Below are 18,821 nucleotides of genomic sequence, written 5' to 3'. Positions count from 1 at the left end.
GAAGTATAACGAATCAAGCAGATGAAGCCACTCGGCTCCGCCTCGTGCCTTGCAACGCACCCGGGGCGTGGTGATAATAGAGTATATCACACACCCTGAAGTGCCCTTCTGCTTACATACAAGCATTCCCAGGGTATTATAACTCAACTGTATTATTACAAGCTCCGTACATTACATTAACTATACAAGCATTCCCAGGGTATTATAACTCAACTGTATTATTACAAGCTCTGTACATTACATTAACTATACAAGCATTCCCAGGGTATTATAACTCAACTGTATTATTACAAGCTCTGTACATTACATTAACTATACAAGCATTCCCAGGGTATTATAACTCAACTGTATTATTACAAGCTCCGTACATTACATTAACTATACAAGCATTCCCAGGGTATTATAACTTAACTGTATTATTACAAGCTCCGTACATTACATTAACTATACAAGCATTCCCAGGGTATTATAACTCAACTGTATTATTACCAGCTCCGTGCATTACATTAACTATACAAGCATTCCCAGGGTATTATAACTCAACTTTATTATTACCAGCTCCGTGCATTACATTAACTATACAAGCATCCCCAGGGTATTATAACTCAACTGTATTATTACCAGCTCCGTGCATTACATTAACTATACAAGCATTCCCAGGGTATTATAACTCAACTGTATTATTTTGTAAATACATTAACGATATCGTGTCTTTTTTGCTTTTTTGCAATTGAAGGTGTCGATGTATCTCTGCATTTCTTTTTTAAACATAATAACATGTGTTTTATTTTCTAACCATGTCATTTTCATTTTATTTGAGTCTGGCGTGAAAAAGGTGTATTCGGCGAGAACAAAATGCAGGTTCAAATAGGATCAGGTGAGATCAATGCACGTCGTTTGTGAACTCAATCAAGATAATGAGGGTAAAAAGAAAGAACTTACTTTGGTAATTAGTGTTTGATTAAGAAAGCGAATCGGCTCAAAATATGTTTAAAGGGACATCACGTGATCACAAATAAAACCAGAAAACTAGAAGCCCTAATTATAATGCTGCAAATCATTCCAAAAAATCAACAACCTTTACCTTGATGAAGTCCTTCTGAAGCCACGCCCACTGTGTGTGCTGCTCTATTTAAACACTGCCCAAACCCAGGAGCGTTATTCTGAACGCTGAGCTAATTAACAGAGAGCCCAGGTGGCTGTGTGCCTGACAAACATGTCTCTGATTAGCCTGCTCCTAGCACACACCGCCACGGTGTCACTGGCTTTACTTTTAACTGGTTTTATATTTTTATACTTTTACTCGAAATCCTCCAAGTCGTCTAATTACAACTTCCCCCCCGGCCCGCCGGCTCTACCTGTTATTGGGAACCTGAACATTTTGGACCTGCACCGGCCGCACAAAACGCTGAGTAAGGTGAGTGGCACTGGGGACCAGGCAGGGCATTAAGATCAGGATTAAAGTGGGTAGTTTGGGTAGGTTTTTACTGATTTAACATCAAGGCTTTAGAAATTGAAAAATATATATTATTGGCCTTAAGTTTAGATATTTTAGAAGTATTTTAGGCATCCGTTTCTGGTTCCTTTAGTAATGACACCTGTAAATGTACAATGCAAAATGCATAACATGCAGACTGACAAGAACATGCATGCACGCGTTCGGCGTTGATAGGGTTCCCACCTGTACGGTTTGACCCGGACAGTCCGGGAATTGCGTCTGTGTGTCCAGGTGGCAGGAATTAACAAACCCGGACGCCCTAATGTCCGGTTTTAAGTGAACCGCATAAGAAACACCAGCCTTACTTTCAATATCTTCTTTTACATACCGTATAACGGGGCATTTTGGAGTGGAATTTATTTTAGCTTCATTGTCGGTTTGGATTGGATCGCCAGTAATCCTTCCACCAATCACAGTGTGGCATACAGTGTGCGATTTCGCCCTGTGCCAGACTGGTGGTGTGCAGCACAGGTTGAAGAAGCGCGCGCTGGACACTGGAAAGAATGTGTCGGATGTCATGGCAACTCGAGTGCACTCAAGAGCTCCCGGGTTAGCCTGAATTTTCCAAAACTCTAGTTAAGGCGCAACGCAATTTGGTTAAAATTGTGTTGCTCCAGTTATTACTTGAGCTGGACAAGTTTCACTCATGTTATCGCGAGAGGTGGCCAGATAGTAACCAGGTAACCAGATTACTGTATATTTTGTATGGGGGGTGGGTACTTGTATGATTGCTCTCTCTTGGATTAAGCAATTTTGTGGGTTCGTTAGTTGTTTTTTTTGTTGTTTTTTTTTTAACAAGGGGTTAATTAAGTCGCAGCCAAAATTATTTGCCATACTTGTTAATTCTGTAACAATGGTGCAAATTTGCTTTGGATTGTTGTTATCGGTACGTGTAGATACTACTGTCCACCGTGCAGATATCGCAAAGTCCTTAAACAACTATGTTGAAATTAGTTCTGCACGTTATTAAAAAAGCTGATTATGCCAGTGCTTGCTTGTCTATTAATGAGTTTTAAATGAAAGCGTTTTAGTTTCGGCTTTGTTAGTTTCCACACGTGCAACACAGTCCTACAGTTCCCGTGATACTGTGATCATTCCACTATGCTGTGTTAATGAACTATAGACTGAGAGTTAAGTGTACTGCAGTTAGTAATCCTTTCCAATTACTGATATCTTCAAATTGAAGGGCCATATAAGAGCGATAAATATTGTAAATCATTTTTAGGACTTTCTTGTTCTCAAAGTTGCTGCAGTGATATTGTAGATGTTATACTGTTAAACAAACAAAGTAATTTTACGATAATTATCTGGCAGCCGTTTACTACTTTGGAATGATGGTTTCTATATGTTATAATTAATCTTAAATGTAGTTATTAAATAGGTTGCATACTTTTATTTAGCAGTTTACTACTGTGGAATGCTGGTTTATATATTTTAGAATGAATGTTAAGTTTAGTCATTTTACTATGGAATACATTCATTTTCAGGTTAGTGTCTACGATTTGTAAAAGCTCATATGTGCTTAATTATTAGTTCATTTACACCAAGTATTAAACAGCAGAAATACATTAACAAGTATTCCTTAAGCTTTCAGAATTATAACTTCATTGAGAATTTTACTGTGCAAATACAAAATATACATATTCATTAGGCAAGATAGCTTCTGTGTCATGGAGCTCCTACAACCTTTTGAGAGAGCAGGAATTGACAAATGCTCAATCACTCCAAGCTGAGTTCTTATTTTAAATGTTAACATACCAGCTGCTAGGATACCAACAATGGTAAGCCTAGTACAGAGTAAAACAATAAAACCATATTAAATATACTAAAACTGGCTACCTAACTGTGCCCTCACTTTCTCACTTTCTTAGCATATTTCTAGAGACAAATCAACTATTAACAGATACCAAGTGTTTTCCGCAATAATATTGATCCAGGCCTTGTTGGACTCGGACAGTTCTCACAAACAAGTCAATGGTTCTTTCACAGCCGTAATAATGGGGTCAGTAGCACAACAGATGTGTTTGTTTTTAAATAGTGTTCAAATTGCTGTTTGAGAGAGCAGGCTAGGGCCGGGACCTGATCAAAAAAAAAAAAAACTGACGACCCGCCAATCACACTTTACAAAACAGAATGTTCTCGCTTTTTGTTTTTGTAAATATCCAATTTCTCCTACTCGTAAAACCAAAAAGCGATAACATTCCGTTTTGTAAAGTGTGATTGGTGGGTCGTCAAAGTTTTGATCCGGTCCCGGCCTAGGAGTCAAATGTGGAGAAGCTGCTTTGTGCTGAAGTTGACATGCTGGTGACTGAAAACCTGTATAAAGAGGAAAAAATGAAATGGGCTTAGATTTTTTTTTTTTAAATCCTATTTATATTATATCGTTACTCATTTTTACAGAGCCCAGAGCTGCCACAGCCCAACTAACACATTGATCGGAGAATTCAATGTAGCTGGAAACTGTTAACACCCTGAACCTACAGGAGTTGCTTGAGCTCTGTGAAATGAGGGAGCTCTAGTCGACTCAAACCCTCCCCACCCCAGCGGTGCTTGGCCAATTGGGTGTCTGTGGGCAGTTGACCAGCCAGGGCAGATGCCAAAATGACATCAAATTCTAAGCTAATTCGGCATCTGCCAACCGCAGCTGTACACTTCGAACTTCCCAGGCATTTTGGAAACTCCCCGATTTCGGCATCGGTCCATAACATTAAGATCATGTAATCAAAAACTACAAAATGATATCTCAAGTCTGTTGGTAGCCATAATAGTAGTACAGTATTTCAGGTTAGAATTCAAAATGTCACATTGATGAATTGGTACTGATAAATATAATGCAAATGTCACAAAATGCTAATATAGAATACATTTTTAAAAAGTTTGGCTACCTGGCAATTGTTTCATGATGCATCAAACAAAAAATTATAAAAACTGAAGGTACCTCCCAGCTCCTACCGGCTGCTGACTTCAGAACAACACAAGAATTCATAGCTCTAGCCAAAGGAGATTCTGAGCAGCACACACGACTATCATGAGAGCAACGGACTGGCAGAGGAAAATCCCTGTCATCCTCACTGGAATGGCAGGAAGATATCTTGCAAGCGCTTTACAAACCTTTAGGCAGCGCAGCATCCAAGCAGAGGAAGAGTTCTGGGAGCAGCACAGAAATGTTGGTAGTGCATCGCACACATCTTTTAAAACTGGGCACTACTGACGCTACGCCACTGTAATGAGCGGATCTTGCAACTTGCATTCAAAGTTCTAACAAGTAGACAAGCTTCTCTGCTAATGCTTTGAGAGTCATCTCTCCTCCTCTAATCTCTTCAGCTCTCGGAGACGTACGGCAATGTGTTCACCTTCCACATGGGTCCCAAGAAGTACCTGGTTTTGACAGGCTATGAGGCGGTCAGTGAGGCTCTAGTAACCCAAGCAGACGACTTCTCAGAGAGAGGCCAGACGCACACTACAGAAATATTCTCTAAAGGCGGGAATGGTAAGAGAGGTCTATAAAGCGTGTTGCTGGACTGGGTGTAGTTTTGAAAAAATAAATTTCTTGAATACATTTTTTGTTAATATGAACTTCATAGGAACAATAATTGATGTCTAAATATCAGTTCTTTGGGGAAAGAAATATATGAATTTGAAGACTTTCATGAGCTTTTTCAGCATGTCCTGTTCTAGCTGACACTCCAATTCTCTTAAGTAAATCATTTTTCTTTAGATTCACTCAGGTCCATGGGGGGGTGGGGGCTTCTCCTGTTCAAGCTCACTCTCCATCAATTCTCTTAACTAAAGCATTTTTCTTGTTTAGATTCACTTTGTATCATTGTGTTGAATGTTAAAGCACCAAAGCTGGTCCACCAGAGTGTAACCATTAACCTGTCCCCCTGCCACACTCTGCCCCTAGAGGATGTAGGAAATACCTCATTGTTTATGTGGTGGTTCTTACTGCTGTATGTCTTACATCCACTACAGGCAGAATGTTGCAGAGGGACCAGTAGCTTAATATGTATGATAGGTGATCATTGATCTCTGTGTAATAAGATCAGGTTATATATTGTAGTCTTGGACCAGGCTGCAGGCAGCTCCAGGTTGATACTGGAATGAGTTTCAGGCTGGCTTCATGGTGGGAACGTTGTATCACTGTAGCAATGGCGCTGTGTTCATGTTTCACGCAGGTATTGCATTCGGTAGGGGGGAGTCCTGGAAGGTGATGCGTCGATTCACCCTCTCCACTCTACGGGCCTTAGGCATGGGGAAGAAGACCATTGAGGACCGGATCATCGAGGAGTCCCAGAGACTGGTGGAGGTTTTCCAGTCCCACAAAGGTGACGACCAAAGAGATAATAAAGGGTTGACCCTCAATGGGCATGAAACACAGACCAGACCCAGATTCTGCAGCTGTGTATTTTCCCCCACAAGCCTGTTAAAGTTTTGACAAATCTGTCTGGTTTGTGTGTCACATTCTGCTCTGCTCTTTTTCTGTTGTAGTCAAGTAGACTAACTTTTTCGGCTAGTGCCTTCCTCTGAAGAAAGAAGGTTAATGTTTTGACTGCTTTCTTGTAGTGCCATAAAAATACTTGCTTCTGCTACTGCCTTCTTCAGAAGAGTTTTTCTACTTGCCTTTGTGTCTATAGTTTTCTTATGATTCTTAAGCTTTTGAAGTTAGACGGCTTATCTTGTCCCCCCCCCCCCCCCCACTCTAAGGAAAACCCTTTGACCCCCAAATCATCATCAACTCTGCTGTCTCCAACATCATCTGCTCCATCGTGTTCGGAGACCGCTTCGACTACGGCGACGCACAGTTCCTGAATCTGCAAAGAATTGCGAATGGGAACATGAAGCTGCTTGTGAGCCCCAAGACACAGGTACAGTGTAGTGATTAGAGCATCTGACTGCTGCATTCAGGTCTGATTTATAAAGCTGGAGTCACATTAATTAAATCTCACCGAACCACAGTGTAGAATTGTTTCTACACAGATTTTAAACAGTGAAGACGCGTTGCTAAGCAACTAACTGAGCAGGTGGGCTGGTCGGCGCTGAGCTGGCCGGGAGGTTTGGTTTGGCTAGGGGGGCATGCCCGGGAAAGCTGTGCAGAGCTCAACAAGCGTCTCCGCTACAGCTCGGTGGTGCTGCTGCTGCATGGCCATTGCTACACAAACGGGTGCTGAGCGAAAGCTTGCTTACATCCAGGAGGAGAACTTCAGAACCCTTAAACTGCAAGACGTTGCTCGGGAAGGAATTGCCCAGTCGAGGCCGTGTGAAGAGGCCCGGACTCCGGGAGCCCAGTAGTAGGTTAGTTTAGGGGAGGTTGATCTCAAACCGTGCATAGAGAAGGTTTTCATAGTGTAGTAGGGTCCTGGAGTGAGAGGCCATTTGTGTGACTTTTTTTTTTTTTATTTTTAGCTTTGTTTTGTTTTCTGTATTAATTGACACTAGGGCTACCATTGCTGGTGTTGATGATAAATCTATGTGGCGTGTCAACACCCAATGCTCTGTGTCTTGTTCAGTGTCTGCCTCAGTCTTGTAGAGTGAAGATCCACGTGTGTAACAAACCCCCCTTGGTACAAGCACATAATTGTAATGCTCTGTGTGACAGTAGACTACAGCAAACTGCCTCCATATGCGTAATTGAGGCTGTATCTTTGTCAATGCATATTTATTTGATTTCTTTTTTCCTCAAATTGAAGGTAGGAAATTGTGCTGTGACTTAAATTGGAAGGAATGCGGTAATTGAACCGATAATATGCATTACAGCCATTCTTTAATTCGTTTCCAGGGCATTTTGTTAATGGCACGTGTGCAACACACAAACATCAAGTGTGTGTTTTTTGTTTGTTTTTAGCTGTTCTTGTTCTACATTTCTTAAATGCAACTTAATGTTAAGCTACATTTAATTGCAATAAACTGGGGTTCCCGTAGTCTGCTGATGTTAATACAGCACCTCTCTGCACTTGCAAGCATTTTTATTCAATCAAATTGTTCCCATCCTTCTCGAACTGCAGTTTATGAAACCGTGTGATAAGCCGTTTTTTTTTGTTATATATAATTTTAAAATGGCTACAAGAAATACACTGTGGTCAACTCATTTAATTAAAAAAATAAGTGGCGTTACTTTTAACATTAAGCTTTCTGTTTTAAAACGTAGCTCCATTTTATCCAGATCAGTTCTATTTCCTGAACACTGACTTCAGTCCGAGGACAACGAGCACGACCTGATCCAGCTGTTACATGGACCCCTCCAGGATGTGGTGTCCCTCCTATAGCTCCGGCAGGCATCAGATGAGGACTCCCTTCACTGCACCCTGTGCTTCTATAGCCGAGGGCTGGCCCTTCCGGGTGGTGGAGGAGCCAGCCATTTCAGGATCAATAAGAGCTGACCTGCTGGAATGATTTCTGTGTGGCCCGGGGTCACTGCACAGTGATGCCAAGCGTGCTGCAAGCACGGGTGCTGAATATGGCACTTGAGGGTCATCTGGGCATTAAGATCAAGTAACGTTGCTGGGACCTGCAGGCTACCATCCCCAAGCTGATGGAGGGGTAGAGAGGTTTAACTAAACCCTCAAGAATGGCATTGAAGTCTAGCTCATGGCTGTGCATTCCAAACGGCCCTACTACAGACCCTTATGCAGTACAGGGCAGCCCAGCACACTACCACCGGGGTCTCGCCGGCACTGTTAATGACGAGACGTGAGCTGCAACTGCCATTGGACAGGCTGCTACCCCCAGGGACTTGCTCTTCCCCGCCTGCTGCCCGCATTACTGTCCAATAGAGCCAACCGCACGTGACGCAGAGGTTTGACAAAGTACACAGAACAAGGCCATCTGTAATACCAGTCCTGGACTGGGTCAGAGTGAAGCGGCCTCATTGAGGCAACAAGCTGCAATCCTTTTGGTCCTCCCCACTTTGTGTTAGCCGACGGCTTGGATCAGCGACCTTTCAGCTCCAGGATGGGTCTAGGTGGCATGCCGGCAGGCTGAGGAAAGTGTTGCCACCTGAAACTCTGCCAGTGAGGGCATGATACTCGTTTTGTGTGGGCGAAGAGGTTGGATGTATCCCCACCTCTGTTACCTGAATCCTGCATGCTGTGCACACTGGTTTTCCATCCTCAACTACAAAGCTGTCGTCTTTTATTTTTTCATACCCAAAATATCCCCAGCTGGATGGTTCTATCCGTTTTGCAGGGGAAAGAGGTCATTATAGTTAGTTGTACGAGTTACTTTACTATCCGATATTTTTGTTTTGCATGTTTAGTTTCAATACAACTGTTTCCTGTGCTGAACACTATGCAGTTTAAATGACAGCACTGCTGTTAAGATAATGATTTATACCACTCATGTGGCTCATTACAGCATCGAGGATCATTCCAGCCATTTTCACCATTTAAACGCTCCCTCTTCCTTGACTTTCAGCTGTACAATGTGTTTCCTTTCCTGGGCTTCTTCCTGTCTGATCACAAGAAGATTGATACAAATCAAACAATACTGCTGGAGTACTTTAGAAACACATATAAGGATTGTAAAGACAGTGTGGACAGCAATGACCTGAGGAGCTTCATCGACACGTTCATCTCCAGGCAGAGAGAAGAGGTAATATCAGCACAGCAGAGCCTCTATCAGGGACCAGCAGTGTGGCCTTAGTGCATTAAAAGTGCAGTTTTACTGCATATCTAGTGGAAAAGCCTTCACAGTGAAACCAGCTCAATATCGCTCCTGTTAATGGTCAGAATATAATGGGAGTCAATGAGGATGCACTCCTGATCATATCACTTTGATCATTATCAAGACTAGAGAGTTTACAAGGTGCTGTACAGAAGTGAACCGTTCAGATATAGAAAGTAGCACACTATAGCATGGACACTGCAGTGTGTGTTACCATCTACATATACAGTACAGATTGCACAGTGATCAACACTACTGCAAGCAATGCTGCCCTTATAAAGGGTTCCCATAGTAAAAGCATAGCAAAGTGTAATATAGCATGGTAAAGCATAGGGAAGCACTGTAAAGAATAGCGAGGTATGGTAAAGCATATTAATAAACATGGCAAACCAGGGTAAACTATGAACATGCACAGTATAACCATGGGAGAAGCATGTTAAAATAGCAACAATACTGTGCTAAACTTATATTTTACAAATTCCACTACAAAACACACACATTTGTTATATCAACACTTCAGTGTGTTAATTCTCATTTTGCCAGGTTATTGCTGAACTCCAGTAACTGCGCATCAGTTTTATTGATATTTTAAGTTTCTGCCTGTGTCGCACATATTGATAGAACTGCCCCTGCAATAGGTTGTATCGTTTTGTCACTGAGGCCCTTCATTTGTTTTACAGGAGGCAAGAAACTCCAAGTATTTCCACGAGGATAACATGGCTGCCACCGTGGGGAACCTGTTTGGTGCAGGGACTGAGACCACCTCTCTCACCCTGCGCTGGGGGCTGCTGCTCATGATGAAGTACCCTCACATTCAGGGTGAGCGAGGGGGGTACCCCCACTTTCAGGGAGAGAGTGTGACTGAATGAATCCTGACCTAAACACCCCCTGCCTGCCATTCAGTCCTTGTGATTTAGTTGCTTAATAGAAGGCGAGGGGCAATGGCAGTGGCTGCAGGCAGAGAGAGCATCAGTATTGAAATCCTAACCGTAGTGAGCTCTCCCTCCTCACTGAACAGACAGCCTCTCCCACACACCACCTCTCCTGGAAACTCTGCATTGAAGAGTTAAAATAGGCAAAATCAACCTTTTAACCTGCTAACCACCAGCACTCTGAACAGCCTGACCACGTCCATTCACCCTCCATTTCAGGGTCCCCTCGTCTCCCAGGACAGGTGAGCCCTCCATTTGGAGTCGGCCATCCCTCTCCACTCACGGCAATGGACTGCCTTAACACTAGTTGTGCTGGAATTTAAAACTATTGCATAAAACTCAAGTTTGATTTATGACCATCAAATCAAACATCTGCATAGCAGAAACGCCATATTTAAATGGAAAGCAATACATTTTTTTTTTCAAAAGGAGCCGTACAAAACAAACTTAAATTAAACATAAATACTTTTCACTAGTAACTAATTTTGTAACGGGTCTCTGTACATACGGAATTGTATGAACATTATTTGTTTGTAAAAATAACATCAAATGGTATATGCACTACAAAACAGAAGTATAATACAATAAACTATTTACATAACATATTTAGCCTACATACCTGGCAGCTTTCTAACCTGTATAGTCCATACACAATACATGCTTCTCCACTTTCCCAGAGCATTTACCACACACTGCCCTTCCACAACCGCCACAGACAGCCAAAGTTGTGTTTCATTTTGCAACCTGGCACAGTTTCCTCTTGCGTGTGGGTGCAGGGGCTGCAGCACTGCCAGAAGGGGCATCTGTCTCTGCCCTTTTCTGATCCATATGTGCTTGCTGACGTTGCATGGCTAACTGCAAGATGAAGTCCCTCCTGTTGCAATTTTTTCCCAGTACGTTCCTTGTACAAAACATACGCATTGATGGCTGCCAGGTCTGAAATGTCATCAAATACAGCCACAGGCCACCAACGATATCCGCCTTTGACTGAATCCTGTCGTGCATCTGGTCCAGCACGTCCACACCGAACTTTGTGGCATTGTAGTATTCCACTGTCTTTTTTCGCCATCGGTTCTGATTGCCACGGTTTGATTGGTACCTATGACTCGGGCGTGTTTTTCAAGCACTCAAAGAATGTAGACCGGTAGACGCCACTTGATCACGGGACTGATTTGTATTGAAAAGGACAGGCAGGATTATAGGCTATATTTGATAAATATGTATTGAAATAACAGGTTAAAATTACCAGTTTTTGTGCTTCTAGGTGAACGTGCTTGTAATCAATTTTCTTGCGAATATTCAGCTCCAACACCGTCCGGAATGCAGAGTAATTTACATTTTAAAAACCAAAACGGTCAAATTGACCGGCTTGGCGCTTCTGTTGTTACTACAGTTTGTACATAAAAGCTTAAATGTATTCAAATGAGGGCTGAACCCAAAGGCTTCCAGGGTCTCGACACGATCAAAAACTCTCTTGCTCTAAAGAGACCAGTCCCACATTAAAGCAACCCTTAGTTATCAATAAAAAAATCCCAGATTAAACACATTTTGCCAAACATTGTTCTTCCAAGTACACATGTCTGATCAGGGTGAATTATTTCATCAATACGGTTCTTCAGCTTCATAGCCAAACTTCTGGAAATAAATTTTCAGATCAGCAAATAAGTGAGACAGGTCTCCAATTCTTTAGCATGCACAGGTCCCCTTTCTTGGGCAGCAGTGTGATGACCCTATGGCAGCTCCCTGGCCTCCAGGCTCTCCTGCAGCACCAGCTCTTTCCACAAGTGCTGATTAAAACTCTGCCAGTCCATTGATCCCTGGGGCCTTCCCTCTGGCCAGCTGCGTGGCTGTGGTGGTCAGCTCCTGGAAAGATCCCATTTCCAGACTCTGCTGCTCCTCCTGGCTGGTCAGTCCCTCCAGTCAAGTATTTGTATCAGTCTGATGGCATGGCTCGCTGGAATTCAGATCAGTGTAGAACTGCGCCGCTGATCTCCTGGCCAGTCGGCTCCCTGCCGCAGGGCAGCCGCTTTCTGTTGGCGCTCTTCCTCTCCAGGCCAAAGAAGCAGCTCTGGGGGGGTGTCCATATCTCTCGGCACGATGAATCGAGCACAATCTTGTGACCCCCACACCTTCTCCTCCAGAAGGCTGCCCAAAGCTTGTCTCCACTCCACCAGGGTCTTCTGTGCTTGTGCTCTGCTCAGTCTCCAACTGAAGAATCTCTCTCCCTCAATCTCTCCTCCCCCTCTCTCTCTCTCTCTCTCTGATTGCGTTCAGTGACCTGGTTATGTCTAAAGTGCACTGCTGGCAAAACTAATTGGGGGGTGGGTGGGGGGGGGGGCTGTTCGGTATTGTTGCTTTTGTGAATTTTGTTTGCAGCCATTTAACATTGAGAGAATTAATTGTCCACGATGGCTGAAAAAAATACTAAGAAAAAGCAAACCGTAAAAGGTGTAACATTTTTATAAAACTTAAATCCTTTTTTTTCCCCCCCTTAAATGCTTTTAGTTTGACTTTTCTTGGCTGTTTTTCATTAATTTCTTCAGTATGAACTGCTTTGATCCATTTATTTTACTGTAGCTTTAAGGACTACATATGCAACTGGTGTTGTGTGTTTTTTTTTTTTTTTTTTTTTTTTTCCTCCACCACAGTGAATTCTTGATTTTATCAGTGGTTTCTGCTGTTGGGTCAGTTTGTTCTCCTGACCCTGCCAGTGACTCTAGCTGACGCAGCTCTTCCTCCCCACCAGTTTCTGTTTATTCTTCCTCAGCCTCTTCTCGGGCAGCTTTTACGCTGGTGCCCTTGCACTCCACATTTAAAACAGCCCATTGCTTCCTTCCACAGTAGAAGTCCAGGCTACGTCAATATCCGCATTAGGATTATTTAATAAAATGAGCACTTGCCTTTTGAATGACAGATGCCATAATAAATGACATGCTTTAGTTTGGGATCTTTACATCCTAACGGTATGGATCGAATCGGGACGTTCATTTTCCGTACCTCAAAAGCTCCCTTTCCAGCAACTCATTTTTTAGGAAAGGGGGCACATTAGATAGAATCACCTTAGTTACAGGTGTAGCCAGCGGGGACACCATCACCAGACTTCCCTTTACCACAAACCAGCACATCTACAGCTTGTGTTTTGTTGAAAAAAATACCTAAACCTTTATTCATGCATGACGCTGATTTTTATTTGACCCTCTCCTACCACCTCACTGATGGCAGGCAGGCATTCCTCCACAGACGGCGTGCTGTCAGGATCACAACGACAGCCGTGCCGGTGAGTCAGACCTGCCATAGCTGGAGCTGAGCTGACCCAAAGTCAGCACACACAGCTACACAAGATTTAACAAATAGACTATTTACTATAAAACTAAACCAGTAATAAATAATCCGCAAACTCGCTCAAGAGTTTCCACTCCTACCCCACTGCTTCCTCGAGCTCCTCCCACAATCTTCCTCTGAGAGAGTCTCCATCCTGAACTGAACCCCCGCCTCCTTCCACCTCCTGCCTGCCATTCAGTCCTGGGTCCTCTCAATGACAAACCTCTTATCAGTAATTGCAGTGTGTTTGTAAAACCTCCCTGTTAACAGACAAAGTCCAGGAGGAGATTGAGAGTGTGATTGGGAGGGAGCGCCCCCCGCAGGCCGAGGACAGGAAGCGCATGCCCTATATGGACGCTGTGCTGCATGAGATCCAGAGAGTGGGCAACGTGGTGCCCATGAACCTGCTGCACGAGACCACAGGGGACACCACCTTTCGGGGGTACAGGATACCCAAGGTGAGCCAGACAGAGTGTATAGGGCTGGTCCGGTCCACACCTTCATCATGCAAATTCCTGTTCAAATGGAAAACATTCAGACTAATTAACCAATAAAGACACTGTTTGAGGGCATTGCAGTTCCACCATGTCCAACTTCAAACACTCCTTATGATACAATGCTGCCTCTTTATTTCACTATCTGACTTTCACATCAGAAAATCATGAAATATTGAAAACCAGTGAATAGTGAAGAGCTCTTATACAGCAAGATATAGGACTGTACTGTCAACATGGCATTACTGTTTATAAACCCAGTTTGTGTATTCTCATGGGAGCACTGTTATGGAAGTGCCATTCCCATCACAAACCAGCAAGCCTCTTTGTAACCCTAACCCTCTGCCATTCCCATCACAAACCAGAAAGCCTCTTTGTAATTAGTATTGTTATCATTGCATTATTTAAATGGGCAAATCTGTGTTTTATGAAAATAAAAGTAAGTTTGAGACCCCTTTACCCCTTTTTTGTAGACCAAGTAATAGCTTCAAGGGTGGAGATAGATAGGGGAGACCTTGTGTTCTGCTGTTTTTGAAGAGGCTAATTCATAAGTACAGTTGGTTCTTTCCTAGAGTAGTATTCTGTCTGGAATGAGGTTTTCCCAAAAGCAAAATTGACACTTATTTTAGCAAATCGTCAATTGTCTTATTGCCAAATAATTCCTCTTTATACTGCAATATCAAGTAATGTAGGAGTGATATGAATGTACAGTAATGTATCCTGGTATAGCTGACAGTACAGGCCTGTCTCCCTAAATTAGATTAGCTTTGGTATTTTACCTTTGTGTCCTAGGGTACCCCGGTGATCCCGCTGCTCTCCTCCGTGCTCTCTGATAAGACACAGTGGGAGACCCCTCACCAGTTCAACCCCAACCACTTCCTGGACGCGCAGGGCAAGTTTGTCAAGAGAGACGCCTTCATGCCCTTCTCAGCAGGTCAGTGTGTCAGAGAGGAGCAGGGACCAGGTTAGACAGGATTGAGGCTAACCCCCCTCCACCCCGGCATTTTCACTGCAAAGGAAACTGCTATCAATAGAGGTGCAATCAGCAACCAGTTTCCTAATGGAATATAGAACAGGTAACAATCGCTACAAAGCCTTCAGATTCAGCTGAAAACATGCAGGTGCATATTATTCTACTCATACAGTATATGCAATACGGAAAGTTTTTATTGAAAAGCAAGAAGACAACCTGTTTTCATTAGATTCTTCCATTTCAGGATACAAATTGGAATGTCACTCTTACAGCTACTTTCCTAATCCTCGTGTGTGTGTGTGTGTGTGTGTGTGTTGCAGTATGAGTCAGTAATCCTCTGACCCCCCCCCCCCCCCAGGTCGGAGGGTTTGTCCAGGAGAGACCCTTGCCAAGATGGAGCTCTTCCTCTTCTTCACCATGCTCCTGCAGAAGTTTCACTTCCGCCTGCCCCAGGAGGTCAGACTTGCGCAACTGGACCTCACCCCCACCCCTGGCCTCACCTCTGGCCCCCAGCCCTTCCAACTGTGCGCCCTGAACCACTGAGAGACCTTGTGATACTGCGACCCTGCCTTCTAGCATCTGCTAGACCTTAATACAGCCACTGACCCCTCGCACTGAACCCTTCAGCCACTGAACTGCCAGGATTCTGTCACCACTGAGACCCTGTGATACTGCAACCCTGCCTTACTGCAGGGATTTTCCTCAGTTGAATTACAGAAACTGCACTTGGGTAAATGGGTGTGTCAGTTTGCTTTATAACAAATGTTTTCATCTTTCATGAAAACAATTAGCAGCTAGAATAATGACCAAGTGATCTATGAAATTGAATGACAGGTGTTGGAGTTGTTTTTAAGAATAAATTAATGGATATTCTAGTTTTGAATTCTAATCAAAATATATATACATTTAACAGCCATTTGATAAAGAATTAAGTACAATTTTGTAATGTCCTGTTAATTAGAATTCATCTTGATTTTATTTGAAATATTTACTGACTCGTATTGACAGTTACCCTGCTTGCATATTCATATTATTGAATCTGGTCACTTCTTAGTTCTTCTACAAAGACACATTCTAGACACTTGAGGAATGCTTGCTTTTACATGTAATTGATATTTACACTGACGCTGAGATATTATCTGAATGTTATTGCTGCTGAGATTATTATACTGACTTGTGTTGTATTGATACTCATTTTCTTTCTTTCCTTTTCTGTTTTGTATTTTCATTTTTGCTGAAATTCATTAGAGAGAACGGTGTTGCCTGTTTAACTGTCTGATTGAACTCAGCTGGGAGATGTTTTGTAACTAAGAGTGCTCATTAAAGTAAAACCATTACCCATATTAATGAATTATCTTCATTAGGTGTTTAAACACGTATTCTCTCTACACTATCACATGGTTATTATCCCACTCTCATATACTGGGATATTGCTGCTCTAGAAAGAGTGCAAACAAGAGCGACCAGAATTATTCCAGGTTTAAAATGCATGTCATATGCAGACAGGCTAAAATAATTGAATCTATTCAGTCTTGAACAAAGAAGATTATGCTGTGATCTGATTCAAGCATTCAAAATTCTAAAAGGTATTGACAATGTCAACCCAGGGGACTTTTTCGACCTGAAAAAAGAAACAAGGACCAGGGGTCACAAACGGAAATTAGATAAAGGGGCACTCAGAACAGAAAATAGGATGCACTTTTTTACGCAGAGAATTGTGAGGGTCTGGAACCAACTCCCCAGTAATGTTGTTGAAGCAGACACCCTGGGATCTTTCAAGAAGCTGCTTGATGAGATTCTGGGTTCAATAAGCTACTAACAACCAAACAAGCAAGATGGGCCGAATGGCCTCCTCTCGTTTGTAAACTTTCTTATGTTTTTATGTTCTTATACACTACTAGAATAAAAAAAAAAGGCAGACATATTGGACCTTATCGCAATAAACAAGACAGATGAGATTTATGTAGAGTTGCCCTGTTGGGAAACCCAAGTGTGCATGAGATTGAATGAGTCTGACTTTGAAGAGGAAAACTATTGAATTCTGACGATATATATTTAACTGAATATAAAATGCTTTTCAGTCTATAGCAGACAGTGATTACATAAGCTAAAGGTAACACTTAACCCTCAAGCTTCTGAACAACATTAGACCCCATGCCTAGGTCATCACCTCTAACAACAATGGCTCTGTTTTTGTCTTATCTTGGGCTATAGCCTATCTGTTGTCCTACTGAGCTTTCTGATAACACAGCTGTAAAATGCACCAGACACACCCCATCTTCAAGCTTGTACAAATCCTGTATACATATCTAATGTAACTCTATTTGTGTTAACAGTCTTTGCTGACTCTTCCCTTGTATGCATTGATTAAAATATCTGGAGCTGATAATCAGCCTGAATCCTGAGTCTCTTTGGATAGCGGAGAATAAATCCACGACAAATCAGACACCAATGATTAATTAAAGGAGTGAAAAAAGGCAAAAGTAAGAATTCAAATCATTTCAAAACTCGCCATTCTGATCGCTCTGCTGTGTCTCCCTGAACTACAGCATTTCCCTATCCCATTCTGAAAATAAATAGTTTAAAAAATATATCTTAAACTTCCAGCTTTTAAAGAAATATTTGGATCGCTGTTAAAAAGAGACTTTGATGGTTAAATGGATGTTTTGTTGCCGCTGCCCCTGTCTCTGTGTGTTCTTCTCTGGTCGGTTGCATCTCCTGCCCTGCCTGCTGCCACAGGTCCCTCCCCCCTGTGCAGCTGTGTGGTCTGATGCAGAGTATTTATAAATGCACCTCCACAATTCCTGCAGTGCCTTTCTCTCCCTGCTGTGATCAACCTCCTGTGGGCGAGAGATGGGGAGCGCTGGGAGGCCTGGGAACAGACACACCACCCAGCATCCCTCCCAGACATCGCAGCTATGGGAGGGGCCCCGCTGCTGTTTCCAGTGCCAGAGGGAGAGGAGCCATCGCTGCCTTCTCCAGCGCCAGAGGGAGAGGAGCCATCGCTGCCTTCTCCAGCGCCAGAGGGAGAGGAGCCATCGCTGCCTTCTCCAGCGCCAGAGGGAGAGGAGCCATCGCTGCCTTCTCCAGCGCCAGAGGGAGAGGAGCCATTGCTGCCGTCTCCAGCGCCAGAGGGAGAGGAGCCATCGCTGCCGTCTCCAACGCCAGAGGGAGAGGAGCCATTGCTGCCATCTCCAGCACTAGGAGCAGAGCAGCAGGAGCTGCCTCTGTCTCCACCACCACCAGGAGCAGAGCAGCAGGAGCTGCCTCTGTCTCCACCACCACCAGGAGCAGAGCAGTAGGAGCTGCCTCTGTCTCCACCACCACCAGGAGCAGAGCAGCAGGAGCTGCTTCTGTCTCCATCATCGCCAGGAGCAGAGCAGCAAGAGCTGCCTCTGCCTCCGCCACCTCCACCAGCAGAGGGTGAATGCCTGCTGGTTCTGCCTCAACCGCCGTGGGAGGACTGCTTTCCCCTCCCACCTCCACTAGCAGAGGGTGAATACCTGCTGGTTCCACATCCACCGTCATGGGAAGGACTGCTCCTGCCCTGCCTCGCACTGCCCAGGGATGCCTGCCTCGGTTCGCTCAAGGATGCCTGCCTCGCTTCGCCCAAGGTTGCCTGCCTTGCTTCGCCCAAGGATGCCTGTTTCTCCGCATCGCCTGGGGCTTCCTGTTTCTCCGCATCGCCTGGGGCTGCCTGTTGCTCCGCATCGCCTGGGGCTGCCTGTTGCTCCACATCGCCTGGAGAGCCACCAGCTACAGGGAACGAGGGAGAAGTGGAGCTCCCACTGCCGCCTCCGTGGCCAGGGGCTCCCCTCCCGAGTTCACCTCCCGAGGGTCCGCTGCTGCTGCTGCCGTCGCCTCCCGTGGGTCTGCTGCTGCTGCTGCCGTCGCCTCCCGAGGGTCCGCTGCTGCTGTAGTCGCCTCCCGAGGGTCCGCTGCTG

General features: G+C 44.0%; 1 protein-coding gene across 1 annotated transcript in view; it reads left to right on the top strand.

Moving 5' to 3' along the window:
* Positions 1-1,038: 1,038 nt before the first annotated feature.
* LOC117972122 (cytochrome P450 2K4-like) overlaps positions 1,039-18,821 on the top strand; it is a 39,943-nt gene continuing 22,160 nt past the window's right edge. The window contains exons 1-9 of the mRNA XM_059000496.1: positions 1,039-1,417; positions 4,823-4,988; positions 5,674-5,823; positions 6,203-6,363; positions 8,909-9,085; positions 9,838-9,976; positions 13,681-13,868; positions 14,697-14,838; positions 15,236-15,417. Of these exons, the coding sequence (XP_058856479.1) occupies positions 1,217-1,417; positions 4,823-4,988; positions 5,674-5,823; positions 6,203-6,363; positions 8,909-9,085; positions 9,838-9,976; positions 13,681-13,868; positions 14,697-14,838; positions 15,236-15,417 (1,506 nt within the window). The 5' untranslated portion in view covers positions 1,039-1,216. The remainder of the gene's footprint in view (positions 1,418-4,822; positions 4,989-5,673; positions 5,824-6,202; positions 6,364-8,908; positions 9,086-9,837; positions 9,977-13,680; positions 13,869-14,696; positions 14,839-15,235; positions 15,418-18,821) is intronic.

This window comes from Acipenser ruthenus, chromosome 25 (genome assembly GCF_902713425.1).
Source record: "Acipenser ruthenus chromosome 25, fAciRut3.2 maternal haplotype, whole genome shotgun sequence".
Lineage (NCBI taxonomy): Eukaryota > Metazoa > Chordata > Actinopteri > Acipenseriformes > Acipenseridae > Acipenser > Acipenser ruthenus.
This window is presented reverse-complemented; position numbering and strand designations above follow the sequence as displayed.